Genomic DNA, 25,292 nt, shown 5'->3' with positions numbered 1-25,292 from the left:
AAAAACCTATTTTTACCCCATAAAACCCCCCGTAAAGCCCCGTTCCCATGGTCCGATCATGCTGGATCGCGAACTCGTTCGAATAAACGTACGTTTACACGTTTGTACCAAATTTCATCAAAATCGGATCATTTTTGCTCGAGTTATCGTGCTGACGGACACATATATATATATATATATATATATATAAATATATATATATATATATGAATTTGAACGGATGGTGTTTTTGGCCTCTAGGGACCTCAAAACGAAAAAAAAAATCGGTCCCGCGTCCAGGTCTTACCATGAGTACTACGGTAATAGCTTATTCCCTATATGGGAAATTCGCTAAAATGAATCTTAACAGCTGTTTCAATTAAACAAGTTGGTTCTGTTCTATGATATTCAATAGCATTAAAGTTACAAGGATTACCAACAGGGTGCAGCACTATTATTTCTTTTACATTTATGACAACAGCTAATTTGCAACCAAAAGGTGAGTGAGCAATAGCGAACGAACTTCAACCTGGAGGCGAGTTGTAGTGAACAAGCTAACCTGAAGGCAAGTGAGCGTAGCGAACGAACTTCAACCAGGACGTGATTGAGCCATGCGAACGAGATCATCTTGAAAATTAAGAAGTTAAACGGGGCAAAGCCCGCGGGTTACAGCTAGTGATCCATATAAATGGGATGTTCAGTATCCAATAGTCAATAGTACTACATTATAGTTCTATTAACTTGAAACAAAATGGTACTTCACCAACTGCTCGCTGTAAAAATTACAGTTAAAAAGTTTGTCATTTCCCCATAAAATATCATAGTTACTCCCACCGCTTGCTTATCAATGAGGGTTGTTGACAAGCTAATGGGAGAACATATTTTGTATTAGATGACCGTTTCTTTTGATCATATTGCCACCGGTGCGGCATCACTATATGGCATCTTGCATACTTAAATTATTATTTGAAAACACAGTACTAAAAAATACATCAAAGACATATTTTTTTATACTTTCAGATAATTGAATAACATATACTATACTACAAATGTTTCTGCGTAAATGCTGATTTGAAAATATTGCTTAGTATATTTTAATTAGTGTTGTCAACGGGCGATGTGGCAACGTCGTCGCACTAGCCTTGTCTTGTGATTGGCTGCCACCAACAGCAAACTTACACATTTTAGAGCCAAATTTACACATTCCAAGCATCTGAGCTGCTTTACTATTTCATTTCCCATCTTGTTATGACCAGGAGCTGAAGACATGCTTGATTCAAAATGATCAGAAGTCCTTTGTTTGATTCGTATTTAACAAATTTAATACCAGAAGATACAAATTAAAAACTTACACGGGACATGAAAGATAAAAATTACAATCTAAAAAATTTAAGTCTTAATGAGACAGTATACTACAGAATACTAAAGAACAAAAATGTCAATAGAGATTTTAAAAATAAGCCTCTTAGCATTGATAAAAATGTAAAACTAATATAAACAAATGAAAGTAAAACAATGAATAGAACCTCCACTGTGGGTTTTCTGTACCCAACACTACAAATTTTTAATATCTGCCTCCCATATAAATCTTTTTTTACCGGTTCAATCTACAAAGGATAAAATCAACAACGTGAAACTACCAAGGAAACTTTTATTTCAACAATATCATCTAGTGGTAAAAATACCCAGCACGGCGAGCTCATCACAAAAAATGCTGGCCGGCTGTCATACGCAACAACTAATAAGAAATCGGCAGCTTTGTCGGCAGGTACTGGGGCTACGCGCGCACCGAGGCCTCCTCCTTCTGACGGACCGCGACTGCGGTCTCCACCAAGAGTCTTAGGCACTTGAATTGGTCTTCTTCCTCAGGAGGAGGATCGTTCTCACACCTGATGGCCACTTCACTGCCTATGTGAGCACTCCAGAACTCTTCCGGGTTCCTAAGAAAAATATAAAAAAATATTAGGCTAAACACAAAACAGATTGTTTAGGACTGCAGGCTTTCCTGAATGAGAAACAGTTTGCCTTGGCAAAAGTAACATAAACTATACACTTTACCAATACTTGAGATATTCCACTTGCATTGATAGCAGTTCCAGAAAATAGAAGAATTAATTTGTTCTTACTTCCCAACTCACAGACAGGATGAAAATGCTGTACGGTCAGTGAAAAGAGAAATATCTTCTTGTACCTGAGTGGACGGTAACTGTACAAATTCTCCTCAACCTACTCGCTGAAAAAGTCTTACTTCAGGACGAAATATCAGTGTTATGTTTTCTGCTCTTGAGTTATCTATTATCTATTAGCCTCTGGACTCTAATTTTTTCTCAGGCAACCTAGCTGAACTATATTCCTTTCCAAAAAATTCCTTTTCTATTCAGGTAAGCCTGTTAACCAGGAAACAATCCTTTAGAGTTAAACCCTTGTGCTGTATGATGTGATTTTCAACCATGCACACTAGTGTACATTTAATATTATTTAGTAAAGAATATTGGATGAGCTGAATAATGACTCTAAGCAAAAAAGAAATAGAAAATATTTAGTGTTGGTTACGACTCTGCTTGATGTAAAAAACTGTCCTTCTTTCCATGCATTTAAGCCACTGGACAAAATCACACAGAAATTTCACACTTGATAGCTACTGCAACCAAGGCCACGCATGTCTATTAGGTTTATACTGGCAAATTTACGGATTTATGGAAGTAAAAAATTATTTAGATAGTATGAGCTGTTTTATAACATAGTATGAGCTGTATAAATGAACACAAATAATGAGAATTCATCTTTTTTATCTGTATAATTTTTGCCCGTCTGAGGCCATAAGTCTCCTGTCTGGGAAGGGTTAAAACAGGTTATTCTATTCAACGACCCTTTTCATAATTGGGAATTATGACTGTCTATTATAGCCTTTGTGATTTAAATCAGTTTTACGTACAAAAATACCCCCGCTACAGCAAACTTCAGACTACTTAAGCAAATTTCCATTTGTCTAGTTGGAGTTTTACTAATATAGGCATACTTCCTTAAACAGGTCAGTTTTATTTCCTACTTAAATGACATTTAGGTTTAACGAATACAGCACAGAAATTATTATACTGCCATCAATTCCCTAAGAGTTTTCAATAAGAAATCACATTTGTGCTGGGAGAAGTGTTCTAGATAAACTCCCTGCCAATGTGACGAGCATTAATAAGCCAAACAAATTAAAAACTAAAGTTACCGGTAAACGAATGATAATTAATAAGGCATTGTTTAGTTATGATCATTTTTAGATGGTCTAGTTATAATGACACCATTCAATGTATAGGCTAAAGCATAGTTATTTTCAAACCGATTCAATACGTTTTGTATAGTCTAATCTACAATATAGTTACTCACTTGGAGGTGGTGGTGGTGTAAGCGGGGCTGTTACATTCGAAGCTAGACACGATCAGCTCCGTCCAGGGTACAGTGGGAGGGTCCTCCTCACTGGGAGAGCTGCTCTCATACTCTGGACTGTCGTTACCCCCGCCTCGCCCCGTGCTGCCCCTCGCCGAGCCGTTACTGGAAGACTTCTTGCCCCGTCGTGAGATCGTGTAGTGCTGCGGGTCGTTGCCTTCTCGTCTTATCATCTCAGGCAGGATACGACGTCTGGCATTTATAAACCAGTTGCACACCTACACCGCAGATTAACTATTATTTTCATATGCAAGACATTTATCTCCACTATCCACAGGCTTACTTAATGCTCTTTAGCTCTAGATCCCTGATACTCCCCAGGAAAAGGTTGGGTATTAAAAATAAACTGCAACCGAGTGCACAGCCCTCATTGTTTACGTTAACACCTCCAGAACGGCTCCTAGCTCGCAAGGCCCGACCAAAGGTCATCAACCCAGCTTGCCTAGCCCAAAATATGCATGGGTTAAAATAGTTTGACAATCCTGTACTACACAATAGCTGAATGGAAACATCTCTTAAACATTTACAAATTAGATAAGTATTGGAGAAGGAAATAGACTTAATCATGTGATATGCCCAGCTAAATAGATTAATCTGTAGGAAAAACGACAAGAAGAACTTAAAGAAGCAAACTGTTATCTGGTGAAACTCAAGCCCAAATGACTAAATTGATGAGTGGATATAGCCTAGTGTGGTGCACCCCAGACTGAGTTGGAACCAGTCGTACGCACTAATAGCCTTATCCCTAGTCTATGAGAACTTGGAGCTGCACAAGTTAAAAAAAAAGAAAAAAACATATCCAAGTTAATACAATTTTTAAAGTTTACACAAAGAGTGCAGTCCAAATGAAACTCATTGACCAGCCACTTGTGCAGCTCTGATCACTCACACTGAAATTGAGGGATGGAGATCATGGCGTTAGTGCAGTCAACTTGTTGCACCTCACTCTGAGGTGCAAATACAATAGTGCTCACTTCACAATCAGAAGTTTACTACGATCCCAAGATTTTGGAACAGGACCCAGCTGATCGGATCCTTGATCATTGACCTTTAAATAAAATGGTCCTGGCCAAAATCATTAACAGCACTAGAAAACATTTAACTCAACCTATAGGCCTACCGGGACTTATCTTCCATTCGTTGCCCCCTTTGGTAAATGAGTTTGTTGGTTACACTCATTAATAGTCTAATAGCATAAGACTGTGTGGGTTAGGATTTGCCAAAAGCTTCATATTACCAAAAATAAGCGTTTTATTGCTGTATATTAACTGAATTTCTACTTGTTTTCACTGTATATTGAGAATGAATATTACTACAAATGTAAATATTTATGTTGCTTTAAATTTGTTGAAGAAAAAAACAATATGCTAAGTAATATGAGCCAGGGAGTTAAATAAACACAGGTTTAGCGAATTTCAGGTAGTAGATGCTCTATTGTAATTTATATATCCTGAATACAACAACTAATTGTTGGACAGGGAGCTTACCTGTAGGACTGTGAGGTTTGCCTCCTGGCTGAGTGTGAGTTTCTCACTGTCGTTGGGATAAGCGTTGTAGCGGTGTTCGTACAGCCAGCGCTTCAATATCTTCACCGAGTGTTTGGGTAGGTTCCCCCTCCTCTTGCGTACTGAGCCTGCTGACAGATACAGAAATACATTGTCAGTCATCAAGGTATATCATATATTAATGATAGTCAAACTAAAAGTTTCATATCTCGAAACCAAAACTAAAAAAAAACTGTATCCCAATCCCAATACTAGTTGACTTGACTGGTTAAGACTACAAAAATACAGATAACAATAAAATTTTGATTAAGTTATGCACTCAAAACTGAAGGAATTTTGACTCGCTGACATTTAATAAAGACCAAATACTGAAATAAATCAAACTCCTAACAATTACATTATGGCATAATAATATGGGATCAATACTTATTTGAGTCAATATTTAGTTTTAATTTCGTCAGTTAAAAATTAAATGGTTTCGACATACGGTTTTGAAATATCACTACCTATGTGTGTGTTTATACTATAATGATATATAATGTTTGTGTGTCTTAAAAAAAACATTCATAGCAAAAAAATACAAAAAGAGAAGATGGCTAACTTATTTCTTATGGACTATCTGACCAGCTAAATCTAATTTAGTAATTCTTCAAATAAACTCAAACTTATCAGACATTCAAAGTTAGTGGTTTTACTTACCAGAGTTGAGCCATGTTTTGTTGTTTTGATTGTGCGAGTCATGTTCAGGCTCAGAACTTGAGTCTTCTGCACTACTGGACGAAAACCTGTCACGACCTATAGACAAAACGGTTAGTTATTATCTTTGCAGTAGGCCTAAGTTATTTTTTTTTATAATGGATGAAATCAATGTCCATGAAAGAATTGAGAGAATCAATTCTCATTCTATCTTAAAACAATGAGTTGAAAAGCCATATAGACGGAAAATAATAACGATTGCTAGAGGCTCGTCTTCATTCAATCAGCTATGTTCCGTTTATCATCTCAATTTGCCACCACAGATAAAGCTTCCATGATAAATAAAATCTCATATAATTTCTTTGGTACGGCCTATTTCCTAGACATAGACCTCTTTAACTGTTAAATCAACTAGATTTTTATTTTACTTTCAATAGAATCAAACCCTTTTAAACTTCTTGGAGAAAGCCTATACAGGGAATATTCCTCTTATTTTTGATTCCCAAGAATTTAATTACACTTCAGGTGATTCTCATCAAGAATTTAACCATCTTATTCTTATATGTAGGCACAAGATAGAATCAGCTATTTTTTACAATGCCCCATAATATTTTACCTAACCCGCCATGTTAAACTTCCCTATCCCAAGCGTGATGTATACAACTTCCTTACTTCTCGAGTGATGTAAAGTTGAAAAAAACTCACTCGGTGAGGTAATGAGACCCATTTAAATAACATTGAGTGGTTAACTTAAAAAATATACCTCTATGGAGCCAAAAACGTTCAACGCTAGAAATCAGCTGTGCGCTTGAATGTTATTGTTATGCTTTTAAGTATTTCCTAACCTAGCTTTTGTTTGTAAAAGAACGTTACTGTCAGAAGATGAGTGAAATGGATAATGAAAATATTGTACGTAACCCCATGTATATTGTCGGGTCAGGTAAAATCTTGTACGTTACACGATACGCAAGAGCGTGTTTATATCACTTAGGTGAATTATGACCTGTGTAATGTAAAAATGCTCTTACTACACTTGTAATGTAAATAGCTATTACATCATTAACCGTGGCTGAATAAATTGCGAACATACTTTTAAGATATTAAATAATGTTTAATTAACCAACCGACTAATACAATTCATTCAATGAAGCACCCTTGAACTTGATAACCTTTAATAACCTTAAAGTGAATGCAAAATTTCTTATCAGTAAGGCTGCAGATAGAGCTTGGTCAATGTTACAGTAAAAAAGGTAAATAAAGTTATAGAATAGTTGTTTGTTTACTTATTTATCTTCCTCTACAAAGTAAAAGAAATGTATAGTTAACACACAGCTACTCTTAAGTTGGTAAATAAAGTGTTTCTATACAAACAACGTTATGCTGCTTTCCTTTTAGCAAATTTCTCATATAGGAGGGAGAGAAGCTATTACAGTAGATTTAAAGGTAAGGCCTTGACCCGGGATCGGTTTACTTTTTAGTTTTGATGTCCCCCGAGGCCAAAAATACCATCCGTCCAGATTCAAATATATATAAATTATATACATGTTAGCACGATGAAAATTAGCTTTTCTTAGCTTTTGATCCCCAAACATTATATTAAATTTAATCATTTTGTAGAGCTTAACAGAGCAAATAATTGAATAATATAGGAGTGTTGCTGTACGTCTAATGGATGGAAAGAAAATGTTATACTGTACAACTAAAAATTTAAAATTCTTTTGTTATTCTTATGGAGAAACTGTCGTAGCTTGCTTGTTTACACTATGGATATATTTTTTCCCAAATTTGTGGGTTTTATTTATTTTATACTAAGCTATTGACATTTAATAAAAAACAAACTTTATTGCCTTCCCTGTAGCAACAAACTGAAGTCAAAAGACAATCTTAATAAACAAAGAGAGAGGGATAAGATATAAATTAATCATAAAATAACTATAAAATAACCATTTAAAATGTTTAATAATTTAATCCAGCCTACAGTAATTTAAATAAATAAAAATGGTGAAGATTTGTTGAAGCCATTGAAATTGAAAACAGAATCGACTAATTATCACATAATTTAATTCAACTTTTTGTTTTAACTCTTTTGATTTTGAATGACTTAGAATTAAATTTTTTATTTAATTTTTGTGGAATATATGTGATTTGACTTTTATTGGCAGACATGTACACTTGTTAATTCTACTAATATAGGTATTTATAGCAATTTTTATTTGACTTTTCAAACACTGCTTTTAATCCTAATTCAGGTTACTAGCCTATAAATAGAAAGATCCAGATTAATAGTTAAATTATGATTTCAAACAATTTTAGGGAATGATAATAGGGTAGAAGTGTTTGAAAACTAAAATGGAAACAAACTATGAAAATTATCAGCCTTATCAATAGATTTATTTGCCACTAGAAATATTTGTGAAAGATTGATTAACTCTTGATCAAGAAATTGTATCACAAATTAATGCAGATTGTAGCAAGTTGATTCATTTGTTTAACCAAACGGACTATAAAAAAATTTAAATAATTCTCAAAACGGTTAATTCATAAAATCTTGTTTTTAGCGAATTTCCCATATAGGGAATAAGCTATTACCGTAGTACTCATGGTAAGACCTGGACGCGGGACCGATTTTTTTTTCGTTTTGAGGTCCCTAGAGGCCAAAAACACCATCCGTTCAAATTCATATATATATATATATATATATGTGTCCGTCAGCACGATAACTCGAGCAAAAATGATCCGATTTTGATGAAATTTGGTACAAACGTGTAAACGTACGTTTATTCGAACGAGTTCGCGATCCAGCATGATCGGACCATGGGAACGGGGCTTTACGGGGGGTTTTATGGGGTAAAAATAGGTTTTTCCCATTTTTGACCCAAAAAACATAAAATTTAGCAATTTCTTTCCAAACCATTTTGTAGAGCTTAAAAAAACAAATAATTTAGTATATTGAAGCGTTATTATGCGCCTAATGGTTACGGAGAAAATTCCAAAAAATTGTAAATTTAAAATTCCCATGTTATTCTTATGGAGAATAAGTAAACTGTTGTAGTTTGCTTGTTTGTGAACATATTTTGATCAAATTTGGAAAATGTTTTTATTTCTTACTAACTATTCACATTTTACAAAAAAAAAAAAAAAAAAAACAGTTTTACCCTCCCTGATGAAGCAAACCTAAGTACTTGTTAAACTAATTCTATTTGAATCAAGAATAAATGTTATATTTTTAAGTAGACATTTCAGTGTAAATCCAATCAGTCAAATGGAAATTCGCTTAGTCTGCAGGTTTGCTGCGGCGAGGGTATTGATAATTCATAGAACTATTAATAATGTAAAAATAACTGTGCAAATGAATATTTAAGAAAATATTCTTCTTCAGATAATAAAAATAATAAAGTTTTAAAACCAATTAAATAAAAATTAACTTTGTTCCAATCGCCGCCTTATCATATTCAACTTCAAATTATTTGGTCAATATTAATTTTCCATCTGTATTATCTTCATTCGCGTTTTAAAAGTGAAAAAGGAAAACTTGACCACTAAGAATACTTTATCAAATTCAAAATCGCACATTTTACATTGCCTACAGGTGTACTAGTGGTTGACTCAAGACATCAGATAAGCTCGTAGGCGTGTTGCGATGCAGCTATTTCCGCGCCGGTCCAGGCTATATCCGTCACCAGCAAATGTCAGACTCACGAGACTAAACTGGGTCGCTAACTCTAGACACTCGGCGCACGTCTACTTTTGGTCATCCGATGACTAATGTCACAATGTCGGCAACCGATTTGTAGGCAATCGATTTTAATTTTTTCAAAAGCTTGAGACTATTAAAATGTTGTCAAAACAGATATTGTAAATTGACAAAGTAATCATCTGAAAAATTGTATATCTTTAATAGTAGGCTACTCAAATATAGGCTATACAATTTTAATAGCAGAACGTATATTTTTTTAAGAGTATCAAGACATTTTTGGATTTGTTTCTATTGTGGTTTTCTAAGATATTATTATTAAAATATAGTTTATAAAAAGAAATAGCCTAATTTTTATTTTGTATAAAATGTTACAATTTTTACAAGCTATACAAAAACAACAATAAAGTTAGTCGATTAATTAGCCTGAGCATTTTTTTTATCCAAATAAAAAGTTGATTCTCAACTTATATATGACTACTGTACAAACTCTGGTTTCCTAATTTGTCCAGGTAATTTAAGGATAAAAATACCAAAAGCAATATAAGTTTGAAAAATAGAGCAAAATAAAAAAATGTCAAGATTGTAATTTTGATCACTTTATTATTAGAATCATCATATTTTAGTACAGTTGAACCTCGTTTGTACGAACCTCGATAAAACGAATTCCTCGATAAGACGAATTTTTTTAAATCCCCTTGACACCTTCATATAGGTCAATGCTAAAAACACCTCTATACAACGTAGTAAATAAGTTAAAAACCTCCATAAGACGAATTTGTTTGTGACATGGTCTAGGACTGATTAACCTCTATACAACGAATATTCTTAGGACAGAACCTCTACAAGACGAACGTGACCTCTATAAGACGAATTTATCATAATCTTAACCTCCATAGTACGTAGTTTTCAAAACAAACAGAAGCTTGTCTCAACATGAAACCCCCACCCATCCCTCCTCCTTCCTCAGTCATTGTTTGGAGAAACCTTGGAGCGAGGAGAAACCTCTATAAGAAGAATAACAGCAGCATTAAACCTCGATAAAACGACCCTCTTTATTAAGAATACCTCTATAGTACGAATTTTTCCCGTACCCCTTGAAATTCGTCTTATAGAGGTTCAACTGTAACAGAGTTAAACACTAATCTCAAAATAATAAGCATAACCTTGTAGGCCTACTTACAATTTATTTATTTCAGAATACTTGTGTACAGACAATAAGTAGGTACCTTGTGTAGGGGCCTACCTACATTGTACAGAAAGATAAAAGTATATAAACAAAATTTTGAGAATTATACTTTTTTGATTTCCGATACACTTTTCTTGAATAAGGGAGGCTATTCCTTTTACATACTCGTACGAATCTACTCAAGATTCTACATCTTTACAGCATGCAAAGCTCCCTTTCCATACAAGATCATTACTGGTCCCATATAGGCCTACCATTTGTCATAAACTATAAATTAATGATGCTAAACATATAAGATAGTAGGGTTTTCATACGTGTGAATTTTAGCCAATCAAATCAAATCAAATTATCCTTTATTCATTTAGTATACATATACATAAATAGCGTCAATACAATAATCGTGATAAAACAAATATCTTAAAACTAATGTACAAGAGTCAGTGGAAAAAATCTTTTACCTTATAACAGCATTTACTACATAAAAACTTAAATAACTGTTTTTTAAACGACTTAAGGGAAGCTGCAGATTTAATCGAATCAGGCAGGTTATTGTAAAACTTAACACCAGAGTAGTGGGGAGAAGATTCTAAAGTTGAGGATTTATGTTTAGGGTATAAAAGGCAGCTTTTGTGTCGGGTATTATAATTATGATTGTCCGAATTAACAGAAAATTTAGAAATATTTTGTTTCATAAAAATTAATAAATTGTAGATATACAGACTGGGAAAAGTAAGGATATTATTGCTTTTAAATGTATTTTTACAAGAACCCCTAGCTTTGATAGAATAAATTGTTCTAATTATTCTTTTTTGCAATTTAAAAACTTTTTTATTTTTGTCGGAATTTCCCCAAAAAATAATTCCGTAATTGAGAATAGTAATTTCAATATACTGGATTTTTGGACCATGGGGTTAAAACGGGATTTTAAGCTGAGACCTCATTTTGCTTGGTATTGCTTTCCTGATAAACATTAACCCAAAATAAACAGATTATATTAGTAGGCCTATAGTATTGCTATTTAACATGAGAGGTCAAAATCATCAATTGGGATAGCCCTAAAACATATTTTTACGAAATTCATGTGAGATGAAACAGCATTTTTCGTTATACTAAAATATAATTTCACCGACCCCGTCAGCGGGATAATTATTTTATGTGGAAACACTGTTTGGACCCCTTTCATAAATGTTAAAAATTCTAATGGTGAAGAAAAAATTAAAATACCACACACAACATGGGAATGGATGTTAAATAATTAGTTAATCCTTAAATCATAGGTTAACAAATGGAATCATTAGGTTTTACATGATAATAAAGACTGATTCTGATTCCAAAATTATGATTGTAAACATATCTTGACTCACCGGCTACTGTCCTTTGTGATGGCTGAGCTTGGAGTCTAGAGTTTAGCACAAGTCCATTAGAGTGTTGAAGTTCAATCACCATAGTCTCCGTGTCGTCTACATCTTCCCTTTCTATCTTGATGGGTTGTAAATCCAAGGGTTCTTGTTTGATTGGAACATCATCTGTGAAAAATTTGGTTTTTATTAGCAAATTTCCCATTAGGGAATAAGCTATTACCGTAGTACTCAGGGTAAGACCTGGACCCGGGACCAATTTACTTTTTTAATCCGGTTTCGATGAAATTTAGTACAAACGTTTAAACCTACATTTATTCGAACGAGTTCGCGAACCAGCTTGTTCGGACTATGGGAACGGTGGTTTATGGGGTAAAAATTGTTTTTCCCAATTTTGACCCAAAAAACATAAAATTTAGCAATTTCTTTCCAAACCATTTTGTAGAGCTTAAAAAACAAATAATTTTAGTACAGTGAAGCGTTGTTATGCGCCTAATAATTATGTAGAAAATTCCAAAAAATTGTAAATTTAAAATTTCTATGTTATTCTTATGGAGAATGAGTAAACTGTTGTAGTTTGCTTGTTTATGAACATACTTTGATCAAATTTGGAAAATGCATTTATTTCTTACTAAACTATTAACATAAAAAAACACTTTTTAACCTGTTGCAGCAAACCTAAGTACTCGTTAAACTAATTATATTTAAATACGGAATAAATGTGATATTTTTAAGGAGACAATTTAGTGTAAATCCAATAAAGCAATTGGAAATTCACTTAGTCTGCAGGTTTGCTGCGGCAGAGGTGTTTATGGATGTGATTTATGGTTAAGTTTTTTGCCATGAATCAAATTTATACAACCAACTTAGTTCCTGAATAGATGAGCCAAATACACAAAGAACTACAACTGGGTCTATTGAGTTCTTGTTCGCTCAGCATATCAACTGTGATCAGATATTTTCATGTATGAATGCAAAGTTTTTTTCCACCATAAACCTAATTTAATTACAACCAAATTAGTTCTTGAATTATTAAATTCAAAGCCAAAAACAATCAAGAATGACTTAGTGCTTCAATTTAGTCTATGAGTTTCTGTTTGATGAGCCCATCATGAGTTCTTTTAGCGAATTTCCCTTTAGGGAAGTAGCTAATTAGCCTACCGTAAGACCTAGGCCCAGGACCAGTTTACTTTACTTTTTCATGAATTTCCCTTTAGAATTGCCGTAGGTGGCATGGTAAGACCTAGGCCCAGAACCAATTTACTTTACATTTTCATTTTGATGTCCCCAGAGACCAAAAACATTATTCTTTCAAATTGTTTATAGATTTATAAATACTTATATATAAAATATATAATACGTCCGTGAACGTGATAAATCTTTGGTGAAATTTGACTCGGAACGTGTAGAGCTGAATAAGGTTGAATGAGTTCAAGAACCAGATTGGTTCATGAGAACAGGGTCAACTTATATTGGGTTTGGAGATTTAAAAAAACATTTTTTTTCAAATTTGTACCCTAAAAACATAAAAATGTCTTATTTTAACTACAGCTATCTTGTGGAGCTTGATCAAGGAAATAATTTTGTATACTAAAGCATTGTTGTAAAACTAAATGCTACAGGGAATATCCCCAAAAAACTGTTCATTTAAGATTTCTATTTCTATGTTGTTCTTATGGAGGAAAATAAAACTGATGTAGTTTGCTTGTTTTTGGATGTATTTGACAAATTTATTTGTTTTATCCTATTATACTAAATTATTAACATTTTGTGAACAAAACAACACTTTTTACCTTCCCCGTAGCAGCAAACCTAGGTACTTATTAAATCTAATGTTGTTTAAATGGAGAATCAAAATATGTCTTGTTTGGAAAATTTTTAGTTAAAACCCAATCAGACAATTTGTAATTCAGTTAGCCCGCAGGTTTAATACAGCGGGGGATATATTTTGATGAGATAAAAAAACCCAAGTATTTTATACACCAACAATGTTTATAACAACAACAAACTTAGTTTAACAAATATATTACATTAACTTCATATCAGTTTTTAAAAAGATTGAATAAATACCGGTAACAGAACTCTTGCTGTTTTTAACTATTGGCGGTGTACCAGTAGCAGGGAAAACGCACCTGCAGATAAGGAACTGAGCAAATGCTGACTAAAAGTGTGACCTTCAAAATACAGCAGCAAACTCTACTCTCAGCAGTTTCCGTTTGTGCTTGTCCAGACTTTTAAACATCTTTATCAGAGGAAATGTTATTTAGAACACACCTGTGTTTTTACAATTTTCACTCAACTATAGATCGAGTTTAATTAGTAAAACTTCTCAAAAAATATTAAGTTGATAAATTCAACCTGTTACGGCATCATAGGGTGTTTATAGTAGAAATATGATTGCATTTATAAAATATGATCAAAATCTCTGTTTAATTCAGTTTAGAATAAGTTTGTATTGTCATGACATGGCTAATCCAAAAAAACACTTTATTAACTTGGCTAATGAACAATTTAATTGTTTAACCTATTGAATAAACCCTGAAAAATAATATGATTAACAAATGTGTGAGAAACATCCATTGAAGTAATGATCTTATTAAATAATAAAAAATATAATCAAAGACAAGAAGTCCTCCCTAGGTACAAGTTAACAATGATTGTTCCAGAATAACATTTAGACAAACATTGCAACTTTTCTGATATTATCCAAACATATATTTAATAGAAGGCCTACAGCAAGGGTTTTCTTTTTTTTACTATGAAACTGCCAAGCGTCCAGTTGTGTCACCTGTTTTGGTTTACATTGTAATACACACTGTTTATTTCTGATTGTACAATAATTATATTGGCTCATTACTTTTAGGCAGTTTTGTTCTCCTTTCTTTTGATTTTTTTCCCTCACCTTTCATACCACTCTTCTTATGTTGCTGAGATTTGTATTTCTAGATTGTAAATACAACAATTGTCAAAAAGATAAAAAGTTGTTGTTTGTTTATAATGTACTTGCTTGCTGTATATGTATACCTGTTATCTTGACAATATTTTTAAATGCTTGTACTAATTTAAGTCTTTAAATTGTTAACTGGTTTATGCCATCCCTAATAAAGTTGAAGGTAGTCTGTATTATTTTAAAAGAGATGAAGCGAGAGAGCAATGGTTACAAAATTGTTGGAACAACTAGCTCTGAACTGTGAAAGCAAGAAGTGTTGGTTTGGATTGTTATCAAAAAAAGTAATTCAAGTTGGGTTTTAATCTGGTACGGTATTTATAAAATTTGGGTTTTCTTTTCCGAGTTCGTTTGGCTCTGCTACCCGACCTATTTTCATGATTAAGGTCTCAAATTGAAGGTATGCACTCACAGATTTGTCATCAAGCATTGGCATATATTTATCTATAGGCCTAGTCCCACTCGGCTTATAGGTAGATGAAATTTGCTCCCGATGTAATTCTTATGGGAGTTAAATTTGGTTTCTCTAATAATGGTTTAATTTACCTTTGTCAGTTGTCCAACCTTTGTGTTTGGTTTAATTGTCCTTGCGTAGTTTGTCACTACTGCAGTTTCTTGCTCGTGGAGCACATCTTCAGGTGAAGATCACGAAAGTTAAAACATTTTCTTCATGTGAATTTCGTCAATTTTTGAAAAAACACCAAAAACATATAACACACGAACGGTACGAAAAAACATTTACATACTTGGCCAATACATTAAAATGTAACACACGAGGTCCGGCGCCGGTAGAAGGCAAGTCATGACTCATGTCTTAAAAACACCCTACTCGTGTGTTACGTTTTAATGTATTGGCCAAGTTTGTAAATGTTTTTTCGTACCGTTTGTGTGTTATATGTTTTCAGTGTTTTTTCAAAAATTGACGACCTTCACATGAAGAAAATGTTTTAACTTTCGTGATCTTCACCTGAAGATGTGCTCCACGAGCACGAAACTGCAGTAGTTTTTTATCCAAAGTTTGGAATTTTATCAATGAGTTGAGATGGAAACTTAAGTGTGTATTTTAACCCAAATGTGAGTGAAGGATAGCCTACATAGAATGTTGTGAAGGTGATTTGTGTAGGCCTAGCTTTGTTACTGACTAGGATCAGCCAGGATCATTTATTCAAAGTCCAATGATCAGGGTCAGTTGGGTCCAGTTTCAAATCATCAAAAAGCTACTGACTTTTCTCACGATCGAGCCAGCAATCTTTTGCACTTTAACCACTCAGCTACCCAGCGATTAGGGACTTGTATGCCTAAAAGCCTGATTGGCGAAAGCCAATGCCTTCGGAAAACGCATACTCGCATACAGTGTTCCTATTTTAATACACAACTAAACTTATTGGAAAATTAAGAATTATGAAATTGACCCTATGGGGTGAAGAAGCTTTAATGTTTTTAATTGTTTTAAAAAGAACAAGGAAAAAGTAAACAAAAGACTTGTTTAACAACCCATCAACAGTAGGCCTATTATAGCAAATTACAAAATAGGGAAAGGAGAAAATATTCAGTTGTAAATTAAACAAAGATTACTAAGAATAAGTTAGGCTATAAGTTGGTTGTAATAAGAAATAAAAAATAGACTCATCATTTAAAACTGTAGGCCTAATGACACATTACTACCTCCTCGTCATGTTGTAAGGTGTTTAAACTTAGCTTGTTATTTTGAATGCCGAATCTATTTTAATTTAACTCGGGCTTCATTATTTTGTAGGCCCTACTTGTTTAGGGTTTTTAATGTAAAATAGGCTACCATTTATGCATTTTATACATTTTAAGCTACAGTACGTTATTTAGGCAACTGCAATTAAAAACCTTGTTTTACAAATTTCAAAGTCAGCTTGTTATTTTGAGAAGGGCCTTTGGTAACTTAATTGTCGATTTATACTAAAATAATACCAGAGCCTTCATTTGGTTTAATAGTTAAAACAATAAAATAGCCTAAGTTATTTACAAAAAAATTGTTTTATTACCAGTACAAATCATATTCAACATTTAGTCAGCTACCCGCAGTGTGCTTCCTGCTTCAGAGTTGCTGGAGCCACCGATTCCTTTGAAACCAATGGGACTTTTGTCCTGGGGACGCGGTGCCCGATTAGGCTCATCTGCTAAGCTTGCAGCGTGATTTGGAGCACTGCCAAGGGAACAGTTTGTTGTGGACCACGCTGCCAAACTAGGCTATTGTTTTTTTAATAAATAATTTTTTATTTAAGGGAGGAGGGCAAATGCCTTTACGCACACAGGTAGCCAGCAAGTAGTGTGAGACTCCTGAAATTATCAGACTACTCACTAAAAAAACCCTCTACTCTGTTGGACACAGACCTGGAATTGTTTGTCACATTACTTCAAGTTTTACTTTAGGCTATTGTTTACAATAAAAATATGGAGAATACTAGATTGAGTGAAGTTATCAAATTACCTGTTTATGACGACAGTTTATTAATTGGCTATGTGTCTAATTTTGAAGTTTGGTAAAAAATTAGCTATCCTGAATTAAAAGAGCTACCTAGATGTTACTTGAAGGAGATGATTTCTAAAAGCACCCTCATGGGATTTAAGTTATACAGTTCACTACAGGATTTTCAACATTAGGACAGTAGACCTAGGGCTAAGTCCACATCTTTGTCGATACTTTCCTGTTAAAGGGAACATTCATTGAAAAGTTGTACTGAAAAGAAATCATTGATAATAATGAATGTTACCTTTAACTGGAAAGTACCTCTCTTTTCCTCTTCGACCATTAACATAGAAGCGAGAATCCATATCAGAATGCTTAGGTTACAGTAGGGACCGAAAAATAAATTATCGTAAAGATGTATCGAAAAGAAATCATTGATAACAAATAATGTGGTACAAAACAAAGAAATAATCACTTAGGCCTAACTCTTTCATTTTTAAACTTGTCCAGACTACTTAGGCCTATTCTTCAAGGGAAAGTTATTGGAGATTATCATGATCCTTGCAAAGAATCTATAAATAAATGGCACTGAGGTATTATCCGGAGGCCACCCTCATACAGCGTGCTGCGACGCATATGTTAGGTTGGGTTATCATAAATGGAAAGAACATAGGTACCTGAATTGACTTAATGTCCGAATTTGACATGATTACAATTAGCGGCCTTTGAGTTCTGCCTCCCAGAAGGCAGCAATGTTGGCGAAATTGAGTTGAATGTGTCACCGCCTCTAGCTGCCACACAAGATACATGCGGTGACAGGTTATGCACACGCTCTGGACAAAGACCTAACCTTGGCCTACTTGGAGGGGATTTGGCGAGCGAAAGGATGACTTATCTGGTATTGTTTTATTCATAATTAAAAGAGGAAAGTCCTTCAAACATACTTATGATACCCCAACCTAACATAACCACCGCAGCGTAGTTTATAAGGGTAGCCTCTGGATAATACAAAAGTAGGGCCTAAAGCTTTTTTGTGATGTCGTGAGTGTAGGCCTATGCCTAAGTTACCTTCAGAATAAGTTGACTAAAATATTACTTTCTTAAGACTAAACTTATTGTGAATCTAATGAAATAGTCCAAGTAATAGGAATAAGTTTGACAGGTCTAAGTAATAACTTAAGTATCTGTCAAGTCAAGGTCTTATATTTTCAACCGCCAAAAATGCAACTCATTTAGTCTTCTATGTACAACACTTTTAGGTAACTTATTGTGTTGGTTCCATGAGGGAAGACTAGGGCCTACGTAGGCCTAAGTTAAAACTCATATTACTGTTCTCTTTTGAAAGTCAAGGCCACATAACCAAAGCTTCACTAGGCATAGACTAGCCTAGTGTCATTAAATTTGATGAATTTGACCACTCAGCCTATTTTTTCCAAACTAAGTTAGTAAACCTTAAGTTAATCATCAAAAAGAGATATAAAGCCAAGTAACTTACTAACTTAATGGTTACTGACCCGGATGTCAGTTACCTAATTTAAGTAAGCTACAAAAATGTTAATTTATCAGGAAGCCATTGAACAAAGTACATTGTCATTGTGATGAGGCAAATAGCCTACATCACTTAACTTATTTCGAGTAAGTTTAACCTGATCAGGCCGTTTTTCCTTTAGTTGACATTTTATCAAACTCCAGAGAGGGCTAAAAGTAAACTGTAAGATGATTCCTAAGGTATTTTCGTGTCCTGCGCATATAACAAAGTTTAGTCTTATTCGTAAAACCACGTGGTGTCTCTTTTGACCTTAGAACTAGACAACAAAATAACACAATATTAAGCCTAATTCAATAAAAAATAACAATAAATAATTGCAACTGCTTATCTATTCGAACAAATAAGATAGTTGTACTTACAAATCTTGGTTTTCAACATCGTGCAGTTTGTCTTAAAATAACAACAACCGAGAGCTTTCAAATGTCAATGTGACACATGGATTCTAAGCCGAAAGTTATTGCTGAAATGATCGTAACGACGACCCATTCAAAGTAGAAAAGCAAGGCACGTTATTATTTTAACACAAATCGATTAAGATACGTTTTTAAATGAATGTTTCTTTTGTATAAATTTTAAGATAGTCTGAACTGTCTAACCGCTTCAGAAAACGAGAATTGAAGGACCCGTTGAAAGCATGAAAGGTACGAGCGGCACGAGGCAGCCAATGCTACCTGCATTGACATTTGTTTTTTAGCAGTTAGTTTTTTTTTTAATAGCGTTTTCGTTAAATAAGAACACACTATACAAAAGCTATAAAAAATATACATATACACAGTCATATAATACTAATTTAATTCACATCAATGGTTTTGACTAAAATCAGTACTGTGTTTTGGCATTGGTAAACTTGATCATTTTTTATTTATTTATATATTCATATCAATGGTCAAATCAATACATAAATATGACAAAACGTTATATGACTTAAGTTAAAAAGAGACATTGTTAAAAGCAATTTACAGCCAACTTGTAGTAATATTCACTAAATAGAAGGATAATATAACAACAAAAAGATATAACGAGATATAATATTAGAAGAGATAATGGCTCTGACGATAAAAAAAATCCATACATAAAAGATAAGTGTTGGTTAGTCTGAGATAAAACCATAGACTAGAGTGAAAATTTAAAAACGTACGTTTTCATGTCCCTGGCCTTTTACTTCGTAGATACTGGATTTGTAGTTTATTATTATGTGTTTTAATATTTTTTGGGACGGGGGCAACATGTTACACACATTTATTTAGTTTTAAATAGGTTCTAGGTATTTTTTTCGTATTTTTAAAGTCTCGAAATTCACGACCATGACGTGTCCCTAGGGTACATTTTCCAACTTTCACGCTGTTTTTAGACTAATTATTCATGCCGAAATATATAAAGTCATATTTTTATGTTATCAATGGTTATTAAACTTACAAAAAAGGAGTATATTATAATTTTATTGTCATTGCAGACTGACTACCATGACAAAATAAGTCTGTCCCTCGATTTGGCGTCACGACCATTTGGGAAAATTTTTCAACTTTGGAGCACGACAGTGGCAAGCCTGGCGTCGATGGAGTCAGTTGGTTTTAGAGACTAGTTCGGGGTGTACGTCAGGATTGTAGTGCCGGTCGTTTTGAGTTGAAAGGAGGAATTACAAGATTAATAAAGGAAAGATTGTGTTTTTTGTAATTTTGGTGTGTCCATGACCGTACGTAGTCATTCGATGAAGTAGACATGGTGTTAATTTTTGTTTATAAGATATTTCAATTGCTAGATCAACCTAGAAGTCCACTTTGTATCCTCGAACATGAGGTGCAGGGCTACCGCCAGAACAGAGCCAAATAACACGTAATTTCACGACCAAAGTTTCACGACCATCGCGGTTTTTTTCACGACCAATCCAGCCTTATGGATTATAGTGAGTTTGGTCGTGACAATAACTTTAATATAATTGTAAATTGAACAGTTTAGTTCAATTGAAACACATAGTTTTATTATAACTAACAGTATAATTGAAGGATTGTTTGGAAAGATTTAGATTATTCCAGACAATTCACGACCGTACCGCTTGTCCCTGACCATCACGTTTATGATTTCTATCATAAAAATTTCAAAAATTGAAATATCGTCATATTTCAATGTTGTATACACAAAAGAAGCACACCTCTATACAAACATAACGATTTTTCGGGTCTCAGGTAAGTTTTTTCGGAGTTATACAAACTTAAAAAGATTTTATTGGCTTTTTTCTATTTTTTGAGTTTTTTAAATTTTTTTCTAGAAAGACCAAATATACCAAAAGCTCAGTGACCTTTTTATTGTATAATGGTCATAAAAGTAAATTAGTTTATAGCAAAACATAGTTATAAAAATAATATTAACTATTTTTAATATTCATTTAAACGTCCGTTATGGTCGTGACAGGATTTTGTGTTTTTCTACTAAAGATGCTCTTTAAAAAGAAAACTACCAAAGATATTGCGTTACCATGGACATTTTATGAAACTTAAAATGTTAATGAAATAAAAATAATAATAAAAGTTTTGAAAAAAGGGGAAAAAAATTTGCAAAGTGCTTTTCCTGAAAACGTACGTTTTTAAATTTTCACTCACTAACATAAAACCATAGATAAAACATACTTTTCCTACAGTTACCTAACAATGTACATGTTCTCTCACTGATTTGAGAAAGCAAAGTGGCCAATTCGCTCATCAGTGAGACAATGTTAACATTGTCTCACTCTAATTACTTTGTCTCACTCCAGATTTGCAACGTGAAGGCACGAAATAGTGAGCGCGTAACATGCAGGCAACGTCGTATGCACGCGAAATACGTTGGCAGCACTGGCTGTAAATCAGCTGGTCAGCTGTTGTACTGTTGTATTTGTCACTTCACATAAAATTTTATATTAAAAGTTCACTTCTGTGTAAAAATAGGTTATGTTTCTTCACAAATTTATTTGTTTTATGGTAACTGTAGGAAAAGTATAATGTGCAACTCGAGTTTAAAGTACAATTGCCTCACTCGAGAAACCATTCCTCACTCGCCTACGGCTCGTGAGTAAGGATTTCTCTCGAGTGAGTCAATTGCTCACTTTTCTCACTAGTTGCACAAATAACTAATTTATCATCCTTATGGAACAGCTGAAGACAATTTTATTGTTAGTTCATGTACGGTTTATGTAGAGGTCGTGTTTTGTTTACAATTTGTTTCCCGTTATTACAGCCATTTTGCCATTTAAAACCTCGTTTAACTAAATAATACGATCTAATCATAAACAATAACTTGTCCCCTAGTTATATAACCAAACAGTAAAGCACAAATCAAGAAATTAACCCTAAAATAATAGAAACAAAATTTCGTCGGCACTAGCACCCAGCGTGGCGTACATGAACTAGACACGAAAAACGTGCTTCAAAATTTACAATGGGATGAGAAGTCTACTTGTGTTGGTTAGTCTATGATAAAACATACTCCCTTAAAAAAACCTACTCCCTTAGATTTCCCATCCTAATGGAACAGCTGAAACCAATTTTATAGTTAGTTCTGTCCGGTGCACTGTAGATGTCATGTTTTGTTTACAATTTGTTTCTTGCTATTGCAGGAATTAAAACCCGGTTATACAAATAAAACGATATAATCATAAACATTGACTGATCCTCTAGTTAAGATATAAATAAAACAGTAAAGCAGAAATCATGAAATTAACTCTAAAAAATATAGAAACAACATTTCGTCAACACCAGCCCCCATAGTGTCACCGGACATGAACTATAGACACGAAAAACCAGCTTCAAAATGTTCAATGAAATGGGAAGTCTACTAACTACTTGTTAGTCTATGCTGTTTGTCTCAAAATGTTTTTTTTTTTTTCAATTTCAACTCCCGTTCTCACCTAAGCCAATCCCCTCCTATTGACATTTCCTACACACATGAAATGAAATGAAAATCCTTCTTTATTTTGATTCAAAATAAAGAAGGATTTTCATTTCATTTCATGTGTGTAGGAAATGTCAATAGGAGGGGAATAAAAATAAAAAATGAAAATCCTTCTTTATTTTGATTCAAAATAAAGAAGGATTTTCATTTCATTTCATGTGTGTAGGAAATGTCAATAGGAGGGGATTGGCGTAGGTGAGAACGGGAGTTGAAATTGAAAAAAAAAAAACAGAGTTTGGTTTTAGTTGTTAATACTTTCTTATGAAATGGCAACCATACTATAAGTAGGTATTTTAAGCCAAGTATGCATGGAGATGAGTATTGGATGAGTGGCGCGATCTTGTAGTCTTGTTAGCTGACTAAGGCCGACATATTTCTTAGACACAGCTAATAATTAATAGTCCATGCAGCTAATGGCAACTAAGGGACCTACAGTTAATGCCTTAATGGTGGAATCCGAACCACATTTTTGCCTTGGCATTAACGAATTGGTCTAATTATCGGAACAGTACCGCGGATAGTCGTAGTACTCACTAGTGCAGACGTCAATCAACACCAGGGATTATCACATCCACAGTGCATGCAGCCTATAAATCCACAATTCGTGACCTCCTAGTAGCTATGGATTAAAGGACGACGCCAGTCATGTTTGATGGTGATATGCCAACGGAGGCAGTAGGAAATGTAGTTTTGGATTGTGATTGTGGCCAGTCGTATGAGGAAGTAGTAGCGTCGGCGAGAAGTCCAGAATGCAGAGTCATCAGCAAACTGAGCAAGACTACAGTATATCCTGGTAACACTGATCGCTATAGAGTCAACGATATTATGTTTAGGGTTAATTTCACGGTTTCTGTTTGGTTATATAACTAGGGGACGAGTTATTGTTTATGATTAGCACGTTTTATTTGGTCAAATGAGTTTTTGAATTACTGAAATTACGAGAAACGAATATTTATTAAAACACGACATCTACAGTGTACCGGACAGAACTAACGATAGAATTGCCTTCAGCAATTCCATAAGAATGAAAATCAACTAAGGGAGTATGTTTTATCATATAAGTCTAGTGTTATATACGATTCTATCAAAAGTCGAATAGTCAAGGTTATATTCTTACTGTATTTTTGTTTTACGATAAATACAACATGAACTCGCTTACATAGTAGTATGTTTTCTGTGATTACATACATGAAACTGCTGGTCATAGTTCATTCACAACATGCAAGCACTGTTAGTACCTGCTTACTTGATGGATCGATGGATGCAAGAGGTCAAATGGGTTGATGAAAATATCGGTACAGCACCCTAATTGCTTACATAGCTTAAAACCAGTGGTGTGGTCGTAGAGCGCTCACCATCGTCCCCGAAAAAAACCCTTGGCCCTGTTTAGGATAGAGGATTTTAAAATAGCTGTGAGTGAACGAACACCTTCACTCCCACAACACCACTGCAATATGTGCAATGACATCATAGACAAAAACATTTTGTCAATGGTGACATAAGTTAATTTTCTCAATCTTCCACAGTCACAAGCATGTTTTGTGAGACTATTGAAAAACTATGATTTGAGACGTACTTTTAAAATAGATTAATTAAATGTTTTAGCAATTCTTTAGTATGGGAAAACTAAAACATAATCAGAAAAATCAGTTTCTTGGTTACACCAATTGCTCTTTTCCACAAATACTCTGAAGACTAGCCATAGAATATTTGAATATTTTTTAGAAATCAAATTATCACAACAAATATAAAGTAGTAATAAACATTATTGCCTTGTGGTCCTTACAGAGCCAACCAAGTTTTACTTGTAACCAAGGAGATTGATTAAAGTTATGAGCTATCCACTTCTACGTCTACATATCCAATGGAAACCCCTGAAAATGAACAATGATACCCCAAGCCTTAGTCACTTACAAGACTACAAGATCGCGCCACTCATCATACACTCATCTCCATTATTACTTGGCTTAAAATACCTACTTTGTATGGTCGCCATTTAATAAGAAATTAAGTATTAAAGCCAGCTAATTATTATCCAAAACTAGTATTGTTTATTTAAATGAAATTTGGCACCTTCCTAACAAGTCATAGGAAGAACATAATACATAAGTATCTAAAAACTAAAGTTTATAGGGAAAGTAAATGGGTAAAGAATATGGAACCATCAAACTACCTGCTACAGAAAGGCAAGCAGAGCACCGAGACTGACCACAGTGACCAGACTAGGTCTAAACTCCTGTCAGTTGGGTCACAAAATTCTAGTTATGTGTGTTGTGTTTGTTTTTAAACTGTGTGGAATATGGAACTTCAGAAGAAGTGATGTTACTGTCCCTTGTAATGCCTGATGATGGCTAAAAAGAAAAGCCAAAACTAGTTGCAACTGTAACCAATATGATAACCAATGATAAAGGTATATAAAATTAAAATTCATATTTTGATCACAATCTTTTTAACACACCAATTTAAATTTGTATTGTAAACTAGCTGGCCCGACAGACGTCTTCCTGTCCTAATGTGGTTTTATGTCAAATGCTCGTTCATTTTCAAGAAGAGCTCGTTCACATGGCTCAATC

The 25,292-nt window shown here is 33.9% G+C and overlaps 2 protein-coding genes across 4 annotated transcripts in view; both read right to left on the bottom strand.

The window, feature by feature from the left end:
* The window catches only part of LOC128996423 (coiled-coil domain-containing protein 124), a 463,618-nt gene that overhangs the window by 114,756 nt on the left and 323,570 nt on the right, over nucleotides 1-25,292 (bottom strand). The gene's annotated exons all lie outside the window — the stretch shown is intronic.
* Nucleotides 1,617-19,449, bottom strand: LOC128996420 (homeobox protein TGIF2-like). Of its 3 annotated transcripts, none has more exons than XM_054421742.1 (6): nucleotides 19,155-19,449; nucleotides 11,866-12,027; nucleotides 5,622-5,717; nucleotides 4,905-5,053; nucleotides 3,358-3,635; nucleotides 1,617-1,919 (listed from the first exon to the last, which is right to left on the bottom strand). In XM_054421742.1, the coding sequence occupies exons 1-6, from the start codon at nucleotides 19,171-19,173 to the stop codon at nucleotides 1,757-1,759; spliced, it is 867 nt and encodes a 288-aa protein (XP_054277717.1). In that variant the 5' UTR covers nucleotides 19,174-19,449; the 3' UTR covers nucleotides 1,617-1,756. The 3 variants fall into 3 exon arrangements, with proteins under 3 accessions (XP_054277717.1, XP_054277718.1, XP_054277719.1); XM_054421743.1 differs by having other exon boundaries at nucleotides 4,905-5,050; XM_054421744.1 differs by lacking the exon at nucleotides 19,155-19,449 and adding an exon at nucleotides 18,893-18,988.

The sequence above is a fragment of the Macrosteles quadrilineatus genome, unplaced genomic scaffold, assembly GCF_028750875.1.
Source record: "Macrosteles quadrilineatus isolate MER2022 unplaced genomic scaffold, UCM_ALF_1.0 Scaffold_6__1_contigs__length_79288215, whole genome shotgun sequence".
Classification (NCBI taxonomy): Eukaryota; Metazoa; Arthropoda; class Insecta; order Hemiptera; family Cicadellidae; genus Macrosteles; species Macrosteles quadrilineatus.
The sequence above is the reverse complement of the archived record's forward strand: the minus strand, read 5'-3'. Positions and strand labels throughout refer to the sequence as shown.

What these genes read in the sequence shown, in the direction of transcription:
- LOC128996420 (XM_054421742.1), bottom strand. An exon ending in CAAACCTCACAGTCCTACAG is followed by an intron (nt 3,636 to 4,904) that starts GTAAGCTCCCTG and finishes TCTGCGGTGTAG; the next exon opens with GTGTGCAACTGGTTTATAAA. An exon ending in TACACCACCACCACCTCCAA is followed by an intron (nt 1,920 to 3,357) that starts GTGAGTAACTAT and finishes TATTTTTCTTAG; the next exon opens with GAACCCGGAAGAGTTCTGGA.